The following is a 21,081-nucleotide window of genomic DNA, read 5'->3' as shown; positions in this document are numbered from 1 at the left end:
AGGTTGATTTTTTTTAATTTTGGAAAGTCAAAGATGTCTGCAGTTGCAGAAACACCCCCCCCCCCCAAAAAAAAAGCCTTCAGACCTCTTCATCTCATCCGAAACAGTCAGATAAACCAATCACTTTGATTAATTATTCATTTATTAAATAATTTCGAGCAGGATACCATAAAAATGTGACGATTAAAGACACCAGTCTCTACCCTGATAGTGACTTCTTTTTTTAATCCACAGACATGTTTTTTTGTCCAGAATATAGTGATATAAAACATTAAACTTTCATTAATCACTTACAAAGTCTACGTATCATCATCATTATTATGTTTTTTTTCTTTTACACACACCGGTTATGTTAGCTACGGGATAGATTTGTCATTGACGTCACGTTCTAAAAAAACTAAATAGACAAATTTTATATATTAAATGTTCAAAATCCTTCATGAAATAGCTTCAAATTTACACTCTCCAGCGGCATGTAAAATGTACACAAAGTTACAAAAATCCCCCCTGGTCTCCTGCTACAGTCAGAGGGCCCAAAACGGATGAAATTTCTTCTGGACTCTGGTGTCTCCATCTGTTCCCGTCTCCTAAGGCCACACCTCGATTTATAATCTCATAAATTACCACGAATCTCTTTTTGTGACTTTGTTCTGTCATCCTTGGTGTCAGCTTTTTGTTTTTTCTTTCTCTTCTCTTCCATTTCTCGGTTTTTCCCACGTCTTTATTGCCTGTTTTCCTTCAACGTCGCGTCCTTACTTTCTCTTTTTTTTTCTTTTGTAATTTGTCAGTTTGTTTTTCTCTCACTGGTTTTTCAGCGAGTTGATGTGAGCGCAGATCTTGAGAGCCGGCCCCAGTTTGATGTTCATGCTGGTCATCAGGTGGTCCTCGGTGAGCAGCAGCAGGGCCTGGCCGTCGATCTCCTGCAGCCGGAACGCCTCCGCCACGTCGCTGCAGCCTGAAACACGACAGGCAGGGTTAAAGATGAGTTCTGGACTAAAACAGGTTTTGAAAACAGCTGCCCATCTTCTAAACTGATTATTCTGGTCAGGGTCACATGACGGGTTTGAGGAGGAACCTTTCCCACTTCAACATCATGATAATAACTGATAACAAGATCCAAAACACCTCTGTGCGAGTCATGCATTTTCCTCTGAGCACCAGAGGGTGTAAAATATAGGCTGAGGCTGGCCGATAATCACAGGTGCTGCCGCTTGACCCTTCACAAACCATTTCAGACTGGTTTAAAGACATGCAAACAAGGCAGGGTGTGTTTTCTCCTATAGCAGAATGTGTATGCATGGAACCGGATCTTTCTTCGGCGCTGAGTGCTGTGGAGAGAGAGATGGTTAATGCCATAATGGAGAGAAGGCAGACATCTCCAGAACTCTGTGACTCACACCACGAAAAAATCTAGTAGGGAAATATGTATTTTTGATTCTGTAAAGAACGGTCACTTTAAGGAAACCTGAGATCATAGCACCATTTTGCTCCTTAACAAAACAATAGGCGTTTGCTTTTGGCCCGTGGCCCACCATTCAGTCACAGTTTAGGCCCTCCACGGTAAAAAGTGTGGGCTCCCCTGATCTGAGAGAAAGAACTTTGTTTATTTTATTTTACTTTCCTTCATGGGTTGGAAAAAAAAACACCTGAATGCTGATTACACAACTGACTGGCACACAATGGAAAAAGAAAGCTGCACTTCTCGGCTTGGAGCAAGAACCACATTCCAAGATGGCACCTGATTCATTCCTATGAACCATGGGCGTTGGCGGTTTCTGGCCCTTGGAGCGCGCTCACTTGAGTCCTTCTATGGCTACGCCGGTTGAGATCACGAGGACTGAGGTTTGAGAGAGCTTTGAAGTGGAACATAGAGATGTAGTACCTGGTCAGATCGCCATGGTACGAGGCTGATTTAAGAAAATGATGTTAGTTGTGAATAAATAACTAAAAATCTGCAGAGGGAGACGTAAGATCTCCTGCTGTGATGTTGCTCAAATTAAATCAGGATATTTTTTCAGCCTCCATCCACTCGAGTTTGCTTCTCCAGCTGTTGACTGCCATCTACTGTAGGTAATACACTGACTGTGGATAAGTACCTCATACAACCACACTTTAAATAATCCAAACTATCCCTTTAAACCTCCTGCAGTTTTAACAATAAAAGCATCTGAACTTGCAGATATTTACAGATTTCAGTTTGGGAATAAACACCCACTGTGTTTTCTTTTCCTTCCAGATGTTTCACAGTGATGTCACTCGCTCTGTCATTTGGTGGTTAAAAGTATGCACGTTACTTCACCCAGCGGTTCATTTTTGCGAAACACTTAATTGGATGAAGCCCCCCCGTCATCTGCTGACGATTAAGACACTTGGGTGTTTTTATAAATCAAACTGACAGTTCTGACAGATGCTGCCAGTTCCAAGGAAGCTGACTGGCGTCCAAGAAGACGCTCCACATGTGGGACATCAGTCTACTCCTGTGTGGAACAGTGAAGGTTTACCTGGCAGCGTGTGTATGAAGGCAGTCACTTCCTCCACACTCCACTGCGAGGGGGCCGGTTTGAACGTGGTCGTGGGTGTAGAGGTGGTCAGGGCGGGCGCGGACGCCCTCCTCGCTCTCCGTGCTGCCCGACGCTCCATCCTGGCTGCCATGGCAACGGCAGGATCCTCCTCCCCGCCGTCATCATCCTCCTCCTCTCCTCCTCCCTCCATGTCCTCCTCCTCCTCCTCCTCTTCTGCCGCCGCCACCTTCTCCTTCCCCTCCTTCTCTCTCCGCCCGGCGCTCCAGAGGTCGCGAGGCTGCAGGGAGAAAATCATGGAGAGATGTCAGTTAATAAGACAAGTGAGTGCGTCCTTTATTACTTTAATACTCCAGGATCAGGCTTCATAAAGTGGTCGCTTTTTTAAAAAATGTAATACATTTATTATCAATAAAACAATGTCAGTAAAAGTATCTAATAAATAAAATGATCAATGCTGATCGGTCGACACAGTGATTCATTATTAAATTAATCTGCATCACTGCTGCTTGAATGTGAATTTCAGGTCCAGTATTGACACAGAGTCTATTAAATAGGGTGGAAATTAGACTAAATATGCCACTATTATCATTATTCTAGTGTACCTTATGATTGAATAAAATATTGAAATATTAAAGAGATGATTAATGATATTTATTTTAGGTCAATTGATTGTTATATAACTGAATAATATAATAATTGCTAGATTATTTGTTTAAAAACTAATTGTTAGATGCTGCTCTAGTCAAAGATTCAGTACTCTGTGACCCCCCCCCCCAAAAAAAAATGAGAATAAAAGAAAATGTTTGACCCGTTGACAAGGTTAACCACCTGTTACAAAGCCTTTCTGACAGGCAGCTTTCTTGCAGAAAGCCCTGAAGGCTAACTTCTCCCATGTGAAAAGTTTAACATATTGCCCAACTCTACTTAAGGATTAATTGACACTGAAAATAATTTACTCCGCTCCGGTCATTAGTGTAGTTTTGATCTGGTGGTGAGTTCACTGCCCCTACCAGTCGCAGTAACAGAGGTTTCCCAGGAACTGACTCCGCCCTGTTCAGAGCTGGGCGGGGCCTCTCTGACCGACTGCCTGCACTCAGAGCCCGCAGACGCTTTGTCAGACGAACGTTAAACCTGCCAGAGAAAGAGAGGACGGACAGAGTGAGACAGAGTGAGGGAGAAACGGTGTGTTTTACTTGCTCTGCTGCTCTGATTCACACTCGTATCTGTTTTTAACACCTGTGTGTGAGTCTCTACATCAGCCACACACCACATCCTGTCAGCAGTGCTGCTGTCACAGCAACACCCGCCTCCCCCCGAAACGCTGCTGCACTTCAGAAACAAAGTCTCCAGGTCGCACAGTAACAGAGCTGCTTTTGTTTTTTTTTGAGCCAATGAAATCAGGTCTCACCCGCGTGCACAGGAAGTGGAGCAGAAGCGTTTGGACCGCATGAAGTTGTGTGCGTGGCCTCTCTTCCCACAGAACTGGCAGTGCAGCACCGTCCTGTCCCTGTGGGCCGACCCTGTGTGTGTGTGCGAGACAAACACACTCATGGTCAACTGAATTTTATTTGGTCTAAAAATACACAAACTGGAGCTGCAACACAGAGAAACATGTTCATGACTCTTTGTCAAACAGATCGACCAGTGAGACCATTTCAAGTCCATTCTTGATAACATACAAAAGTGTCATGTTGTTCCTTATTAAGAAGACTGGAGCTGCGACTAATGATTATTTTCATCAGTTATTTTCTTAATGAATGGTCTGATCAACCATTAGGGGTCACTGAAGCCTCACTTAGGGTCATGAGGCCTTCTTGAGTTAAACTGATAAAAGTAAGAAAACTTTTAAAATAAATCTACAGTAGTCCTATATTTCAGCAAATTATTAATTTCTCTGAAGAAAGCAAATGAAATTGTTATCTTTAAAGTTTACAGGTAAGGACGTGAACATCAGCTATTTTCAGAGAGCGCCACAATCTGAGAGAAGGCAGACATCTCGATGGCCGATAAGAGGGAAACATATATGATTTTAGGGTGAACTGTCCCTTTTTTAATGCTTTTTGGCTTGAAAATGTCCATTAATGGTCACACTGGCCCTCAATGATCATAGGAACATTTTTGAGATTTCTTGCTCATTATTTAAAATGACAAATAACGCTCTGAGTTAAAGGGACAGTTCAAATCAAAAATACATATTTTTATCCTGCTCATAGAGCTGTTTATCTGTCTAGATTTTTTGAAATGTGAGTTGTAGACTTTTGGAGATATTTGCAGTAGAGATGTAAATGGAACCAGTCCTGTGGTGCTCAAAGCAGCAAAAAAGTATTTTATCCAGAAACCATGACCTGGCTGCTCAAGACCACAGACTTTCTTATGATCAGTTTCTGCAGTAGAACCTACATTAAAACTGTTCACAACGAAGTCACACTGGTTTTTAATTTTTCAGATGTATTTTTTTGGTACTTTCAGCACCACAAGCTGAGTGCAATTTAGTCCCATTATATTAGAGAGAAGGCAAACATCTCTACAGCTGATATTTCCAAAACTCTGCAACTTCAGGCCAGAGGATACATGTGTAGTTTTGATTTTGGGGGTGAACTGTTCCTTTAAGTGAGAGTAAGTTAGTTTAGGGTTTATGTGTGTGAGCGATCGTCTCTTTCTAAACATATGTGCTGGTCGTGCAGATCATAAACATGTAGCTGTCTCACTGTTCCCGGGGTCGTCTGTGTCTCCCGCCTCGTCCTGCTCTGAGTCAGTGGAGTGCTCAGCTTGTGTTATCGTAGGCAACGTATCAGGCAACGCTGCTTTCCCATTGGTCCCGTTCACTTCCTGTGTTTTGGTCACCTGCTCTGGAACCAGCAGGGACGATCGGTTCACCTGCAAGATGAAAAGGTACGTTAAGAAACCATCTGTGGCCGTCATGCTAAAACCTGACATAGTCTGTAAGCCTCACCATCTGTGTGTGTGTGTGTGTGTGTGTGTGTGTGTGTGTGTGTGAGGGCTGCATCATGAATATTAAAATTCAAATCACGCCCAGGGTTTCTGCACAACATCTACACAAAAATTTTATTTTTCTTTATTGGATCAGAGAAAATTGTTTGATTGCTGCAAACGTAATTTGATTTTCTTGTTTTATATTGTTTTTCATTCTTATTTTTGTATGTTTTGGTGGTGCAGGAGCCTAAAACCTAAAAAAAGAGAACCCAGTTTCTGTGATTTTTTCTGGTCTCCAGTCATCTGTGTCATGTAAAATAAATACTCTGTGTGTGTGTGTGTGTGTGTGTGTCCGTACAGGAAACGGTTGGAGCCCCTCCTGGATGACGAATCCCTCCACCAGGTGCGTCAGAACCTGCCGTCCCTCAGGCCATGCCCTCGGCTCCCAGGGGCTGCTCAGCGATTGGCCAAAGCTCTCGGTCTCGTCTTCCGATTGGCCGAGGGGCTCCGTCTCGGTTTCGGCCTCGGCCGGGTGCTGCGACTCCCCCGCGGCCGTTTTGTCGACCTTTTCTGCGTCGTGCTGCGGCAGGCTGAGGTCGGTCGGGTGAGCGGTCTGAGCGGGGAGGAGGGGAGGAGGGTTTTCTGCCGAGGGGGTGATGAAGGGCGAGGACGGGGGAGACTGAGAGGAGAGGCTGGACAGCGCTGGGAGGAACAAAGACAGGGATCAGAGTTAGAGGAGTTAGATCAGTAAGTCGGGACAGATATACACTCGTCCACATACTTTTGGCCTGGTGTTGTTCTTTTTTTTCTAATGAAGGTATGTCATCTGTATTGGCTGATAAACAGAAATGGGAAGTAACTGAGTACAAATACTTAGTTACTATACTTAACTAGACTTTCCAGGTATCTGTGCTTTACTTGAGTGTTTATTTTTACTTTTAGAAGACTGTCCTGTCCTGTGAAAATGACTGGTTTGTGTTGTGTGTAAAACGAGCCCTCGGACTCGGTCTACAGGTGTGTGGTTGAAGGTACCTGATTGGTTGTCAGATTGCGTTGACATGTTCTCACAGAAGTCCTCCTGACTGACCGGCTGAGTCTCTGGTAGCCTCTGACTTTGGACAGACACCTCCGGGACTGGAGCTGGAGCTGGAGCTGGAGCTGGGACTGTTACTGGGACTGAAGCTGGGGGGGTTTGGACCAGGACTGGGGCTGTGATGAGACCCAGGATGGGCTTTGGTTCCACGCTGGAGTCTTTAACGGTGTCCGGCACGGGGATTGGATCTGTGTTCTGGTACTGATGGAGAACCTGACTGCTCAGGTTCTCAGACTGGTCCATGGCGGTCTCTCCCTGCTCTTCCTCCTCCATCTTTTTCTCCTCTCCTGTCTCTGCCCTCTCTCTGTCGCTCTGTCCCTCCTCCGTCACCTCCATTTGTTCTTCTTCTCTGACTGTCTCGACCTCCTGCTCCTTCTGACTGATGAGGACTTCCTCCTTCTCAGCAGGAAGTCTCTGTCTCTCCTCCTTCACTTTGTCTCTTTGGTCGTCTTTCTCCACCTTCATGTCTTTGCCGACACTCCCCTCCTCTCTGACTCCCTGTCTCACCCCTCGTCCTCTGTCCCGCTGCTCCTCGCCCTCCTTCGCGTCTCCTTTCTGTGTCACAGTTTGCGTTTGAGGACCAGCCTGACTCGGAGGGGACGCTGGACTCAGGAGAGACGGAGGCGAGGGCATCGGAGAGGTGGTTTTTGGCAATGTGGGGTTCAGAGGAAGAGGAAGCACGTCTTCGCTGCTCGACGTCCTCTTTGATTGGCTGGACAGTTCAGGCGACTCCACAACTGGTGGCGCCGGCTGCGCGGCGTGGGCGTACGTGCCAGATTGTGGCTGGCGTCCCGAAGAGAGGGCGATGATCTGCAGCTGCCTCGCCGCAGAGGGCGATCGCTCAAAATGGGAGGGGACAGACATGGGGTTGGTCACAGATAAGGAGCTGTGCTGGGATTGGCTGGGCCCGAGCATAGTTTGAGTTAACGGACAGCTCTTCAGCCCGGCCAGCGGCCTGCTGACGGCGGAGGCGTGGCTGGCGGGAGCAGCAGCGATTGGTTGGAGGGTTGAGGTTTGTCTTGGCGACGCCGCTCTGTGACCGTTTGGAGAGTGAAGTCTGGGTCTCAGAGGGACGGCTCGAACTGGAGAGTAAAGAGCTGCAAGAAGACGAGGAAAGGGAGAGGAAGAGGATGAAAGACATGTTAAAGGAACAGTTCGCCCAAAAATTAAAAATGCACATTTTATCTCTGGTCCATAGTGTTATTTATCCATCTAGAGTGTTCTCAAAGCTCCAAAAATCTGAAGAACTCGACTGCAATGTCTCTTTACAGAAAATTAATTTTGATTTTGAGTCGAAGTCTCCCTTTAAAAAGTGACGAAACACAGAATTCAAGCAGCAGATGGTCTCCAGGTGACCAGAAAAAAGTTGCTGGTTTAAAATCCTGGAAGTTTCAGTCATATTGATCATTGAGAGATTAAAAATCAGATCCGATAACTGCCAACCTGTTGTGAGGTGATTTTTATACACTATAAAAACTAAAAAGCTGAGGAAATTCAAAAGTTCAAGACAACAGACTGCAATAGATTTTGAAGTTTTGAGCCCAGATAGAGATGATAACAACTAATCGATAATTGATTAATCAGGCATTAAGAATGTGATTGATCCTGTAAAATTAAATCGACCTATTATCAAATAAACAAATTAAACTTTGATTCAAGGGTTGTTTGGTATATACAACATTTTAAAGATTTTTTTAAGTATGACTAATCGATTAATTGATTGTTTTTTTGTTTGTTTGTTTTTTACCAATGATTGATTAAGGAAAGAACAACCCTCAGTCCAACTCAAACTCTTAAGTTTTGAAAAGGTTTTACCAACTACTGATCTTTTGTTGAGATAATTTACTTTTCTTCTTTAGATAAACTTAAAGCTTTGAATGTCAGAAACTCAAAACATTACATTTTAAAAATATCGCATGAATTAACTGAAGTGAAAGTAAATGTTACCAATTGACCAATTTTTATTTTTTTTTATTTGTTTCTAAAACTCACATTCAAATTTATCTAAAGAAGAAAAGTAAATTATCTCAACTAAAGATTATAAGCAAAACTTTTTAAAGTTTATTTCCCCTGTTTCTGTGGCTCAATAAGATTATGGCTAATTGCTGCACAAGCTGACAAACCAATTATCACTCAGAACGCTGCACAACACAAATACCCCGGTGAATATATGTATTTATAGAGGGCGAGGGGATCAGGTTACCTGAGGAAGACCTCACTGGAGAAACCTGTATCTGTTCATGTGTAGCTTCATTAGTATTTTCTGCTTTGATAAAACTGCAACTCAAGAATTATCTACCTTAATAACTGGTGGCTCGTCCCTACAAGAGTCTAATTTCCACTGTAGGAAAGAAAAGGCGTCTCCATCACTACAGAGAATCCTGTTTTTGTTTTGTTTTACAGTTTTAGTTTGATTGAACTGAAATCTTTCTATAAACACTCTTCTAACTGTTGAGCATCTTTAAGATGAGAGAAGAGAGAGGTTGATTAAAAATAATAATAATAATAATAATAATACTCTCATATACAGCAGGTTTTAGTAGACTTTTGTTGCCTCAGGTTGCAGCCTGAATTGTATATTTCTGGGGTGGAATAATAAGAATTATTCTTAACTTTAATATATTAAAATAGTTTCTCATCAGAGAAGACTGTCTGGATGCAAGATAAAGTGGTAAAATTATTCTGAGTTTGAATAAAGGTGGATATAAAACCTAAATAAATCCCACAGTGAAGAGCACAGTCTCACACCATCATCACACACTGTTTCCGTCTGGGACCTACTTGGAGGAGGGACGGAGAGGTGGCGGCTGGGTGTGGTCGGGCTTTCTGTTGCCGTGGTGCTGGGCTGCGGTCGCGGCCTGAGGGGGGGGAAGAGGGGGGCGTGAGGGCGGGAGAGGGGAGGCGGGGCTGAGGAGGGGGGCTTGAGGCGGAGGGACGGGGGGATGGTGAGGGCCCCGGGGGGAGGGGGCCTCAGGGTGAGACTCTGGAGCTGGAGGGGAGAGGGGAGACAGACAGAAAGATGTTTGGTTAGATCTCATTCGAACACGTCCTTTTAACTCCAGGCTTTTCTGCTTTGATTCAAGAAGTTTAAGAATTGACCGCTGGCTAAGCCCCTCCCTCAAACAGTGACTGTCCAATGATAGCATAGCAACCGTAACTTGTCAAGCTTTGGATTTCTCTGCATGTTGAAGTGTTTTGCATGAAGAAAGATCCAGTTATAAAGAGTCTGCAGGGTTTCGTCTTGTTTTCTTAGTGTCCCCAACGCCAAAACCAAAGAGAAGACGTGCAGGGACCTGAGTGTTGATCTGCTCCAGTGTGAGCTGAAATCATTAGCATGTCCGCCAAAGTTCCAGAAGAGTTTAACGTTAACAGCTCTGTCCTAGTTTTGGATTTGGGAAGGTTTACACAAACACAAAAAACAGGTAATGGACAGGAGAAACAGTTTGCTGTCAGTGGCAGTGCATTAGCTTAATTAGGCGGCTATAGCTGATAAGTCTGCTAGCTAAAAGTTGTCAGCTAGCAAAATCTACAGTCTCTGCGTAGAAATGAGAAGCTGTTTGTCTGAAATCAACAGCCCAGTGTTTCTAAAACATTTAAAAACTTAAATGGCAAATGTTGGCAAGTGCTAACATCATAAACTGTTTCCCCTGTTTCCAGTCTTTGTGCTAAGCTATGCTAAATGGCTGAAAGCTATAGCTTCATATTTAACAGACATCTGAGATTGGTGTCAATCTTCTTATCCAGCCCATTTCTCCACTAGAATACGAATAAGTGTATCCTTCTGGCTGACTTTTTACAGCAAAGGTTCAATGTTTTAGGACATTACGTTAGCTTAATTAGCTCGTTAATTACAGCTGATAAAGTCTGCTCGTGACACAGCTAGCAAAATTCACTTGACTAAAATTGAGAAGCTGTTTCTGCTTGAAATGGAGCGCCACTTGTTTCTAAAATAAGAATTTCTCTGGTAAATGTTTGAATGTTTTCATTGTAAACTGCTGTGCGAGAATTGAAAGCTTGACAGTCATGCACCGGCAGCTAAGAAGGCGGAGCTTAGTTAACGGTCAATTGAAAATCATGCAGGCACACAGGAAAAGTCAGATTTGCTCGGCTGCTCACCTGAGCGGAGGCGGGGTTAGAGGAAGGGGGAGAAGAGGAGGAGGAGGAGGAGGAGGGGGAGGAAGAGGAGGACAAGGCAGGTCGCATAGCAGACGTAAGAATCAGCTGCAAGAAGAAAAGGAAAAGGAGAATAAACAGAGGAGGAAATGAAAAGAGGAGAGCAAGGATTAAAGCACAGAATCTAATACTGAAGCGCTGAAAATGAATATGTTTTTATGTAGGTTTGTGTCATGTGTAAACAGAGTAATGTTCCTTTTCTTAAATTGCTCAGACTTCTTTTCCTGGTGTTTATTTTTTTATAGTTAACTTGATCATTGGAGGGTTAAACTTTTTTTTTAACTACAAAGATGGGCCATTTTTTAAAAAAACCGGGGGCAGAAATTAAGAGTATACTTCTTACACTTCTCCAGACACCACCACATCACTGAATACACAATATTTACCATGAAATGATAAAACATTTGCAGGATATCATGGTGACTGTTGCATCAACATTCCTGGGTGTACTAGTTCTTTTTTTTTTTTTTTTTTTTGGGCAAAGCTGCAAATTAGTAACAAGAAGTTTTAAATTTTTCCATCAATGTTTCACTAGTTTGTCAGATATTAAAATCACTGGATTAGACAAAAAAGAGACGTTCCTCTCTGGCTGTTTTAGTCACTCTTATTTCTACGCTTCAGTTACCAGATATTTTATTTATTGTTGATTTTTTTAGCTTAGCTTTGTGAGATACGAAACTGTATTTTCTAACACTTATTTTTCACATCATTACACCAGTGTTTTAGATCATTTTCAAAGTGGTGCATCTCAAAATGTCTATCCTGATGCATAGTACATTTAAAGTTCCTACATAATAAGAACTTATTATATTATTATACAGTGATATACGACTGCCAGTGTCTGTTCAGGAGTTTCTGATCTGTTGCTCAAACGCTGAGTAGTAGAGGCATCCAGAGTCTGTATTTCCTACATAACCTGAATGCATCATCAGTCTGACCTTCACACTCTCTGCTGCTATCTCATTTTAATACTGGTCATCTTCTCTGCTGCTCCACTCCCTGTGCTATACGTTAACACATGTAGTTATCTATGTAAATGTGTGTGTGTGTGTGTGTGTGTGTGTGTGTGTGTGTGTGTGTGTGTGTGTCTATGTTTACCATCTGAGCTCTAAGCAGCACCTGGTCTTGGCCAGACCCTTTGAGACCTTTCCCCAGGAGCAGTGTCTGCTGGGATACCCTCTGCCTGACAGGGGAGAGGCTCTGATTGGCTCGCACAAGACCAGGTGTGCCCACAGGATGAGCCTGTGATACCTGGAGAGGAGGGGAGGGGAGGAGGGGAGGAGGGGAGGAGGGGAGGAGGGGAGGAGGGGAGAGGAGAGGAGAGGAGAGGAGGCAAATCAGGAAGAGCTTTAGAGCAAAAACATCCTCTTGTCATATTAATACATTTCCTAGAAAAACAAGACAGTAGTGTTTGTTGTATTTAAAGGGTGAAAACCAAAAGAGTTAACATTTTAAAAAGTTTTTAAAAGTAAAATGGAACAAAATCATATTAATGGTATTGTGAAGTGCAACCCCAACCCCGGTGTACTGTAAACATAAATAAAAACAGAATGCAATGATTTGCAAAAACTTTTCAACCTATAATCAGTTGAATGCAGCACAAAGACAAGATATTTCATGTTCAAAGTGACAAACCTTTTATTTTTTTGTAACTATACACTCGTTCTGAACTTGAAAAGTTTATGCAAATCATTGCCTTCTGTTTTTATTTTACACATCTGAACTATTTTGGAATTATTTAATATTTACATTTTTTCAACAAAAGTTCTCTGTGTCATCAAAGCTCATTTGATTTTCAGCGCCTGCAGCCTGTTTGGAGATCATTTTCATAACAGCAAAAATTCATGGTCCTCCACCGTGATTGGCTGGCAGTGTTTCTGACCCCGCCTTCCACATATCTGAGATAGCATCTAGGCAAAGTGGGGTAATTCCACATTTACATGTCCCATTTGATTACAAGCAGTATGTAAATGCAAGCAGGTACAAACTGGTTCAAAAACTTTAAAAACTTTGTTACTGACTCATTTTTTTTATTCACCAAATATAATCAGCTCTCTTTATCTCATCAGGGTGGTGACTGAAGCATTTTCCAGCTTCCTTATATACAGTCCACATAAACAGTCATGTGATGTATAAATCACCATAAATACAAAACAGATTAAGGGTGATGGGTGGAGGAAACAAGAATTAACTGATGAAAATGCATTTGAATGGAAAAATATAGGAGTAAATATTAAATATTAAGTGATTTGATTCATTTAATTGATTAAAACAGTCATGATACGACAAAAAATTAGGCAATTTTTCATCATTTTCCCATCTTACATTCGTTATTCACAAGACAAAATATTGGAAACTGGAAAACAATCAAATGTATATGAATTAAAAAGAAAAGATAAACTGTCAATCGATGTCATGACCTTCGTTGACAGTTTAATTGTAGTTGTGTTGTTCATTTACCTTTTACTGCAAGCAATTTTTGTGACTTCCTGTCCAAAATATCTATCAAGAACCTCGCCCAGTGACTAACTGATCCCAGAGATTTGGGCTCTCAACTTGCAGGCGTCTCGTGAGCTTTTATCTTGACACGGCGGCGGTGTCAAATCAAGAGAGGGAAGTGATGCGAATCCATATTTACCTCTCTATTTTTCAATTCTCACGCAAAAATATAAATTACCATAAAAACAAAACATACAATATTCTAACCTACTTTCCAAAATGCTCTTTACCTAATATAATCTTTCAACATTTTCATCAGTTGATAAAAAGGTTGAATCTCCATATTTCAACACAAAGCAGCTCTTTTTCAACCAAACCGTACACTCAAATCTCTTCAAGAGCTGCAACGATTAGTCGATTAATCAGTCAGTCAATTGAAAGAAAATTAATTGCCAATATTTTGATAATGCATTAATCTTAAACCTTTGCTGGTTCCCGCATCTTAAATATGAGTTTTTGCTGCTTTTCTTCAGATTTTTTTTGACATTTTATAGACTAAATGATTAATCAGTTAATCAATTCATGAAAATAATTGTTAGTTGCAGCCCTGATCTACCATCCAAAGTTCTCTATAGGTGACTTCCTCTAACTAAAGCTCCTATTGTTCCCACTGAAACCAAAACAGTGAATGGACCAGCACTGATGCTCACGCTGGTCTGCACCTCGGTGTGTGTGTGCAGCTCTGAAAGTCAGAAACCCCCCTGTAGGTTTGAAAGATGTCTCTGAAAATCAACTTTATCTGGAGCATCAGATACTCACTTTGGTTCAATATTTGGTGCTCAAAACATAGATTTTCACTGGAGTATTTCTGAAGCGATAAAAAGTACCTGTTTCTATCTTACTTAGAACTTAAACAACGTCTCTGGCAGTAAAAATGATCAAACCAGAGACGAGACAATTTCCATAACGGCCCTCTCTTTAAACAGATAAAACACCTGTACATCTCTGTGTGTGTGTGTGTGTGTGTGTGTGTGTATCTACTCTATGTGGCTGGAGTGTTTTCACAGCTCAGGTGTACTGTACGCTTACTCACAAAGCAAACAAAGACAGACATGTGCTACTTCAAGCTAAGGATGTGAAATGTCCTCAGATGAAAGCAAACAGAGGAAACTGTAACCCCGAACAGTCAGACGCACACAAACACTGACCCAGACAACACAACTCACATGACATACAATATTTCATTATAATATGCAGATCACTTAAATTTATGTAACTGTAATTTTAATATTATCACTGTAGGCTTAATTCAAAATGGACAAAAACAAAATGAAGCTTTCCAAACACAAGTTGGTTTGTCTCTCCATTATTCCAACAATCACCAGCTCTGGTTTGGTTGTAATAAACCTTTAATTCACCACATTAGATGCAAAAATATCAGGAGAGGAGCGAGAAGGTGGTCGGATATCAGAGAAGAAGCAGGAGACCCAGAATATTTTCACATCTAACTCTGTGAACTCAGGGTTTATTTCAACCAAACCAAAGCTGGTGATTGTTGGAGCAGCGGAAAGATAAACCGAGATGTTTTATTTTGTTTCTGTTGAGACTGAATGAAGATGAGGATGTTAAAATTACCCTCTTGGCAAAAGGGAGTCTGGTTAGTTTGCCAAGAGCAATAAAATATCTATTTCTGGTTAAACAAAGTGCATCTTACTTAATAATCAGTGATTTTAAGAGGTGATGGCAGGTGGACTGTCACCTTTCAACAGAGCCAGGCTAGCCAGTTTAGCTTCCAGTGTTTATGCTAAGCTAGGCTAACAGCTGCTGGTTGATTTGAATCTCAAATGTCAAACTATTCCTTTAAAGTGATGTGTGGATGTCAGTGCGTCTGGTGTGTGAGTGTTTGTGTGTGTGTGTGTGTGTGTGTGTGTGTGTGTGTTACCTGTCTGCCAGGTGGACTGGCTGGTGTGTGAAACGGCGTGATTGGTGTGGAGGTCGGCGTAGAAACAGGCCTTGTGTTCCCATTGGTCAGGCTGGTGGAGGTCTTGGTTGATATGGTGGAGCTGCTGGGCGTCGCAGAAGAAGAAGAAGATGAAGAAGAGGGTAGGGGTGAAGTGGTGCTGGCTACAAGAGGAGAAGAAGAAGAGGAGGAAGAGGAAGATGGAGGGAGAAGGGAGGAGGAGGTGGAGGTTTGTGTGGTAGGAGATGTTTTGGAGGCGCCTGTCGGGGAGGGGAGGATCGGGCGAGAGTATGTGCGGAGGGCGGGGGTTGCAGTGGAGGTGAGTTTTGGGGGAGCGGGGACAAGGATGTGGGGAGACGGAGCGCCGGCTGCTGCCGCCGCCAGCTTCGGGGCGTGGGTCGCGCTGACAGAGGGAGCTGGGGTGAGAGGGGGAGGAGGGGAAGAGGTGGTGGGCGTCAGTGTGGGCGCGGGGGAGTCCAGCAGCATGGGGTTGGGGGTGAGCCGAGGGGGGTTGGGGGTTGTCGGGGTGGTGGGGTCGGGCGTGGCGGTGGAAGTCTGAGGGCTGGTTCCATTGGTGGCCTCTCCGTGTTCTGATTGGCTCGGTCGAACCAGCTCCCTGTCCATCCTTCAACACTGTAGCACACTGAAACAGAGAGATAACACATCAGATCAATGCATTCTGATATAAGTTATTTTAATCAAATGATCAGTTATTACATTAATCGCGTTTTGAGTTATTTTTTAAGTCCAAATTCTCCAATTTCAGCTTCTTAAAATAACAAGGCTACGCTTCCTGTCCCATATGTCACGGGGTGTCCATTCATGAAAAAGGCATCAAAGACTAAAACAAAGAAGTTTATTAGTTTGGAGATTGAAGTACTGCAAAGTCTGTAATTTTAATAACGTGGAATAAAGTGACCTGTTAAAGCCAAACAACAGGAAAACTAAGCGCTAAAGAAGAAATGGTTCAACATGAAAATGGCTTCAAAAAGAAAACGACTCCCCACAGAAAGGTGAATGATGACTGCAACGGGAGGACGGGGTCAAGGGGACGTCTCCATCGTGGATACAGAGGACAGAATACTGTATGTGCCATAATAAGTGATGTTGCACTGTCAGGCGTTGAAACAGAGGATGTTATGTCGGATTTTCAAACTCAGAATAAGACAGATAACAGACTGCACGACTCCTCCAGCAGGTCTAAAACCACTCATAAACTCTGTTTGTGCCTCAGAGAATTATGAAAAATATGAGAAAACTGGCGAATGCAGCCGTCAGTCCTTCTGCATGACAATCTCATTTTGCTGCAATAAAAATGAACAGAGTGTAAACTTTGTTCTTATTTGATACAACAGATGTTGACAATGTTTCCTGTTGGGAACATAGTCTGCAGCTGAGAAAAGGAAATTAATCAAGTTGCTTTCTTAAATACTCCATTCTGATTGGTCAATTACAGCAGTCTAATGTCTAACAGACTGTTGCTATGGACACAGTACTGACGGAAAAATAAAACTGTAAAACACGTGGACGTTTGGACCTATTTTTCAACGATTATTTTCATTACTGATCAATCCGTTGATCGTTTTCTCCATTAATCAGTTAGGTGTTTTGTACAAAAATTTGGTGAAAAACGTTGATCAGTCCAAGATGACGTCCTCACATGTCTTGTTTTGTCCACAAACCTCAAAGATTTTCAGTTTACTGTCAGAGAGGAGGAAAGAATGAGAAAATATTCACGTTTAAGAAGCTGAAATCAGAGAATTTGGACTCAACTAACTGATGATTAATTCAATGGTCAATTAATAATCAATTCATTGATTTATTGTTGCTTTCAACTCATAAACATTGAGCCAAAGAAACAGCTCAATAAAACCAAAAACACTTTTTTTTCCCCCATTCCTCATTATTATGGTACGGTGTTGCTTTCAGGTGACACACACTTAAATTTACACTAAAAAGTTATTTCTTGAAAATTTCTTCAGATCTGTTTTTTTTTTAATTAACATCATAGAGGGTTAAATAAACCAACCAGCATCCCAGGATCCTCAGGTAACTAAAACAACTATTGTCTGAAAGTTGGTCCACGCCCGAGGACAAAATCCACACTCTGAACATAAAACCAACTTTGGTATTTTGTGTGCAGTTTTGCTGGACAGTGATGGATTGAATGTGTTGCTGTTTGTTTTGAGGACATGATAATGAGACGGATCCGTCCTCTGAACCATTCATCACGGCTGTCACTGACGCTGCCTTCACTGGCTGTGTGGAGAAACGCTCTGCACACCGACTGACACACGATACCGTCACTATCAACTTCAGACGTGTGTTTTGGATTTGAGCCATGGCACCAGTTCATATGATCTGCCACTGCAAAGACAACAGAAAAATCATCCTACAGGGACTCAGAGTGCGACTGTGGAGCTTATTACTGAGTTTATAATGATGGTGGACTCCTTCTGTAACTCCTGGTGTCACTACAGTCATCAGAGAAGTTTGATTTGTCACTGAAAGTCGAGTTTGTAGTATTTTTCTCTCCTAGAATTACCTGCAGCTATAAGTCAACAATAAGGCTGCATTATTTTCATAACTGGTTTCGCAATTAATTAATTTATTTATTATTAGTTGGTCTACAAAATGGTGAAAAATGTTGATCAGTGTTTCCCAAAGTCCAGGATGACGTCCTCAAACATCTTGTTTTGCCCACAGACCAAATCTATTCAGTTTACTGTCTAGACTAAGAAACTAACCTGACCATTTTTTAGTAAAAAATTACTCAAACCAATGAATGAATTTAATAATCGATTATTTGATTAATCGTTGCAGCCCTAGACAACAACAGTCCTCAATAAACACTCAAAAACAACTAAACAACAACAACAAAAGACAAAGATGGGGGAACACTAAACGTTCCTGGTGTTTGTCTTTTAAAATCACCTTTTCTGCAGGGATCATGCATCAGGACGTTTATGACTGCACACTCAAAGACTGGTCACGGTGATGAAAGTTTGGTCTGATCTTAAACTGGAGCGTCCGCAGATTAATTCCACATCTGATATGTTATGGTCCACTAACGTCAGACACAATACGACATGAATAAATAACCTTTTTGTTAGCTTTGCTGCGTTTAGCAAGGCTGCCATATTGGAGCATTCAAGGACAAGAGCGTTCACTGACAGATGCAGACTTCACTACAAAATCGACTGTAACTCACTTAATTCTGAACCAATTTTCATTAAATTTGTTTTGTTATAAATACGAGGAATTGAACATGATACTGGTTTGAATTAAATTCGGTTACAGCAGTTGATCTAATCAGCTCTGTGACAAAACATGAACCCTCTGAACAGAAACAGCTTCCACTGGGACATGCAGCTCTGACCTTTGAACAGGCAACACCAAGTGTAAATTATTTAGAGCTTCAGTTTTTGCAAGTTTCTCCAAAAATGTTGATTCTTATATCTATTATACTTTTGTAAAGCTGCCTGGTTGCTTGTAATGTTTTAAATAAATAATACAGCATGTCAAAATAAATAAACTGTTCTAAATAAATAAAATGTTCTTCATAAATGGACTTATCTTAACTTTGAGAGGAACCACAGAGATCCCAGTGGAGCTCCAGGAGGTATGATGACCACAAAGAGACACAAAACAACTACAAAAAAAAGACAAAAACTACTACAACATGATGATGATGATGATGATGACAGCAAAAAAAGGTGCAAAATAATTACAAGGAGATGTAAAGTAAAAAGTGCCAGAACAACCACAACATCTGTGAGTCTTGCTCTGATGTCCAGAGACGGTCAGTGCCCTGTGGTCCACTGTCTCATAACCCGTCCATGAGTCTTAGAGACTTTCACTTATTTTTGCAATTAACTGATTGTGGTCTGGTTCGTCTATGAGATGACAACAAACGCAAGTTTCCAAAGCGCGCGGCCTCATCTTCAAACGTCTAGTTTTGCCTGACCAGCAAATTCTTCATCAGTATCTTCTACATCCTCTATTAAAACCTTCTTCTACTGATAACAGAGTAAAAACTTCCATGATCAATGAATCATTGATCATCACAGTACATGTGTCACAGATTATGAAACAGACTGCTGCCTATAAAACTAACAAATAAAAACCATCTGCATTATGTTCTCTTAAAAATATCAGGCCTATAATATTGATTGGGCTTTACATAAAGATCATTATTATTATTATTATTATTATTATTATTATTATTATTATCATTAATAATGTTTACTATCACAGAAGACGGAGAAAATCAGAATATCTTCACGTTTGACAAGAAGAATCAGTATTTTTTTTTTTTTGCTTAAAAATGCTGATCATTAGCAAAATTGTGCCATTTTTTCTGTGCACCATTAAACAAATTAATTGATCATGTATAAATATGAATTTTGTCCAGCCATAATCAGCAGAAAAGGAGCTGTGGGGACCCCCTGCAGAATGAGGAGGATCCTCATGTCACTACAGTGTAACCTGTTTGAAGTTAGCTCACAGTTTAGCTGTCACATGTGGATTTGAGTCCACATGTGGATTTAGGTGCACATCTGGGCCCAAATCTTATCAAAAAGGAGGTCTGTGGTTCAAAGAGGGGCTCAGTCTGCAGCCTGAACTCAGCTACATTCACGCAACATCACCACGCAAGCAGGTGCCACTCCACGCACGGCGGCCAGATGCTGCTGACATCTGGCCCGCAGCTTGTGAACTGAACTGACAGTCTGAGTTTATTGTTGAAGGCGGTGACACTGTGAGCCACAGAGCATGTCGGTGACAGTTAGGCCAGAGATCATGCATGTGACTATCAAAAAAAAAAAAAAAAGATGGAGACAGGCCTTCTCAGTGGAGGAGAAGTCTCACGATAATAACATTTGGGGACACTGTCATGTCCACGTTGTGCGGTCACCTACCCCCTGTTATCGGCGTCGTCCTGCAGCTTATTCCCGGTGTCTTCCATCCGACAGCGGCTGCATGTTTATAAAGTCTGCTGCTGTTATCTGATGAGCGGCTCTGGGCTGTTGTAGCAGGGTCGACAGGCTCAAATGGGCGTGTGTGAAGCCTCACTTCCTCGTCTGACAGCGCAGGAGCTGTGCTGAAGTGCGCGTCACCCTCCCCGAGACAATAATCTCACCCCCAGCCTCACCTATATGATGATCTGCCGTTAGCTGCCGCGCACGGGCACAAAACGCAAAGTTACAATGCACGGCGGGCCCGTTTATGATGTGTGCATGGGCTTGTGTGTGTCGCACTTTGATTAGATTTCATCACATCCCGGGGCTGTTCCCGCGGTGCAGTCCGTGAATCCAGCGTCCGCGCACGGCTACGTCGCCCGCCGTTCTCCGGTGGACCACCACCGTCACACCTGCCGGGTCTGCGGTGGGAATGAGCCCGGCGCGGGGCCACCGTGTAGCGGCTGCGAGGGGCCTGGTTAGTCCGCTGGTGGAGAAATGCAATGGAAGGCAGTTTTCATATGAGGGCAGAGGAGAGACAGCACCACTCAGAGCTCAGGAGGACCGAAAATACTCTGAAATATACAACCAGGCTGCAGCATGCACACTGCACACTGTCACACCACGCAGCAATAACACAATACTGCTGTTTTACTATGAAACTGTGGTGGAGGAAGAACATAGATCATTAAAACTTTACTAAAGAGGTAGGAAATCTGTACTCAAGACACTGCTAAAATATTACTCAATTACAAGTAAAAGTACTGGTGTTAGGAAAATACTACAAGTACTTGTCTCAGCTACTACTGCTCAGACTCTTCAGTCTGAAATACTCCAAACTTGATCATAGTCAATCAATTATCAGTTTTCCTTAACCGATAGCTAATCTCATCTCATTTTAAATTTTAGTTTCTGCACAAATAGCAACAAATAGCTCCTGGTTGCAGTTTTAATTGGAAGATTCTTTAGGAAGATTAATCAATTAATGGTTAATCATTTAAC

At 42.2% G+C, this 21,081-nt stretch overlaps 1 protein-coding gene across 2 annotated transcripts; it reads right to left on the bottom strand.

Moving 5' to 3' along the window:
* Positions 1-124: 124 nt before the first annotated feature.
* phc3b (polyhomeotic homolog 3b) lies at positions 125-20,708 on the bottom strand. Of its 2 annotated transcripts, XM_084746980.1 has the most exons (12): positions 20,041-20,708; positions 15,104-15,764; positions 11,821-11,973; positions 10,666-10,770; positions 9,331-9,538; positions 6,489-7,646; positions 5,815-6,158; positions 5,231-5,399; positions 3,931-4,042; positions 3,533-3,653; positions 2,502-2,799; positions 125-955 (listed from the first exon to the last, which is right to left on the bottom strand). In XM_084746980.1, exons 2-12 carry the CDS (start codon positions 15,743-15,745, stop codon positions 801-803), a joined length of 3,465 nt encoding a protein of 1,154 aa, XP_084603106.1. In that variant the 5' UTR covers positions 15,746-15,764; positions 20,041-20,708; the 3' UTR covers positions 125-800. The 2 variants fall into 2 exon arrangements, with proteins under 2 accessions (XP_084603106.1, XP_084603105.1); XM_084746979.1 differs by lacking the exon at positions 10,666-10,770 and having other exon boundaries at positions 20,041-20,704.
* Positions 20,709-21,081: the final 373 nt, after the last annotated feature.

The sequence above is a fragment of the Lutjanus erythropterus genome, chromosome 21 (genome assembly GCF_056507025.1).
Source record: "Lutjanus erythropterus isolate fLutEry1 chromosome 21, fLutEry1.hap2, whole genome shotgun sequence".
NCBI lineage: Eukaryota > Metazoa > Chordata > Actinopteri > Lutjaniformes > Lutjanidae > Lutjanus > Lutjanus erythropterus.
Note: the sequence above shows the minus strand (reverse complement) of the source record. Positions and strands in the feature narration are given on the sequence as shown.

Coding starts and splice junctions, on each gene's coding strand:
- phc3b (XM_084746980.1), bottom strand. CDS start 15,745: ATGGACAGGGAGCTGGTTCGACCGAGCCAATCAGAACACGGAGAGGCC. Junction 6,159..6,488: donor GCAATCTGACAACCAATCAG/GTACCTTCAACC, acceptor TGTTCCTCCCAG/CGCTGTCCAGCCTCTCCTCT. Junction 956..2,501: donor CTTCATACACACGCTGCCAG/GTAAACCTTCAC, acceptor GTCGTGTTTCAG/GCTGCAGCGACGTGGCGGAG.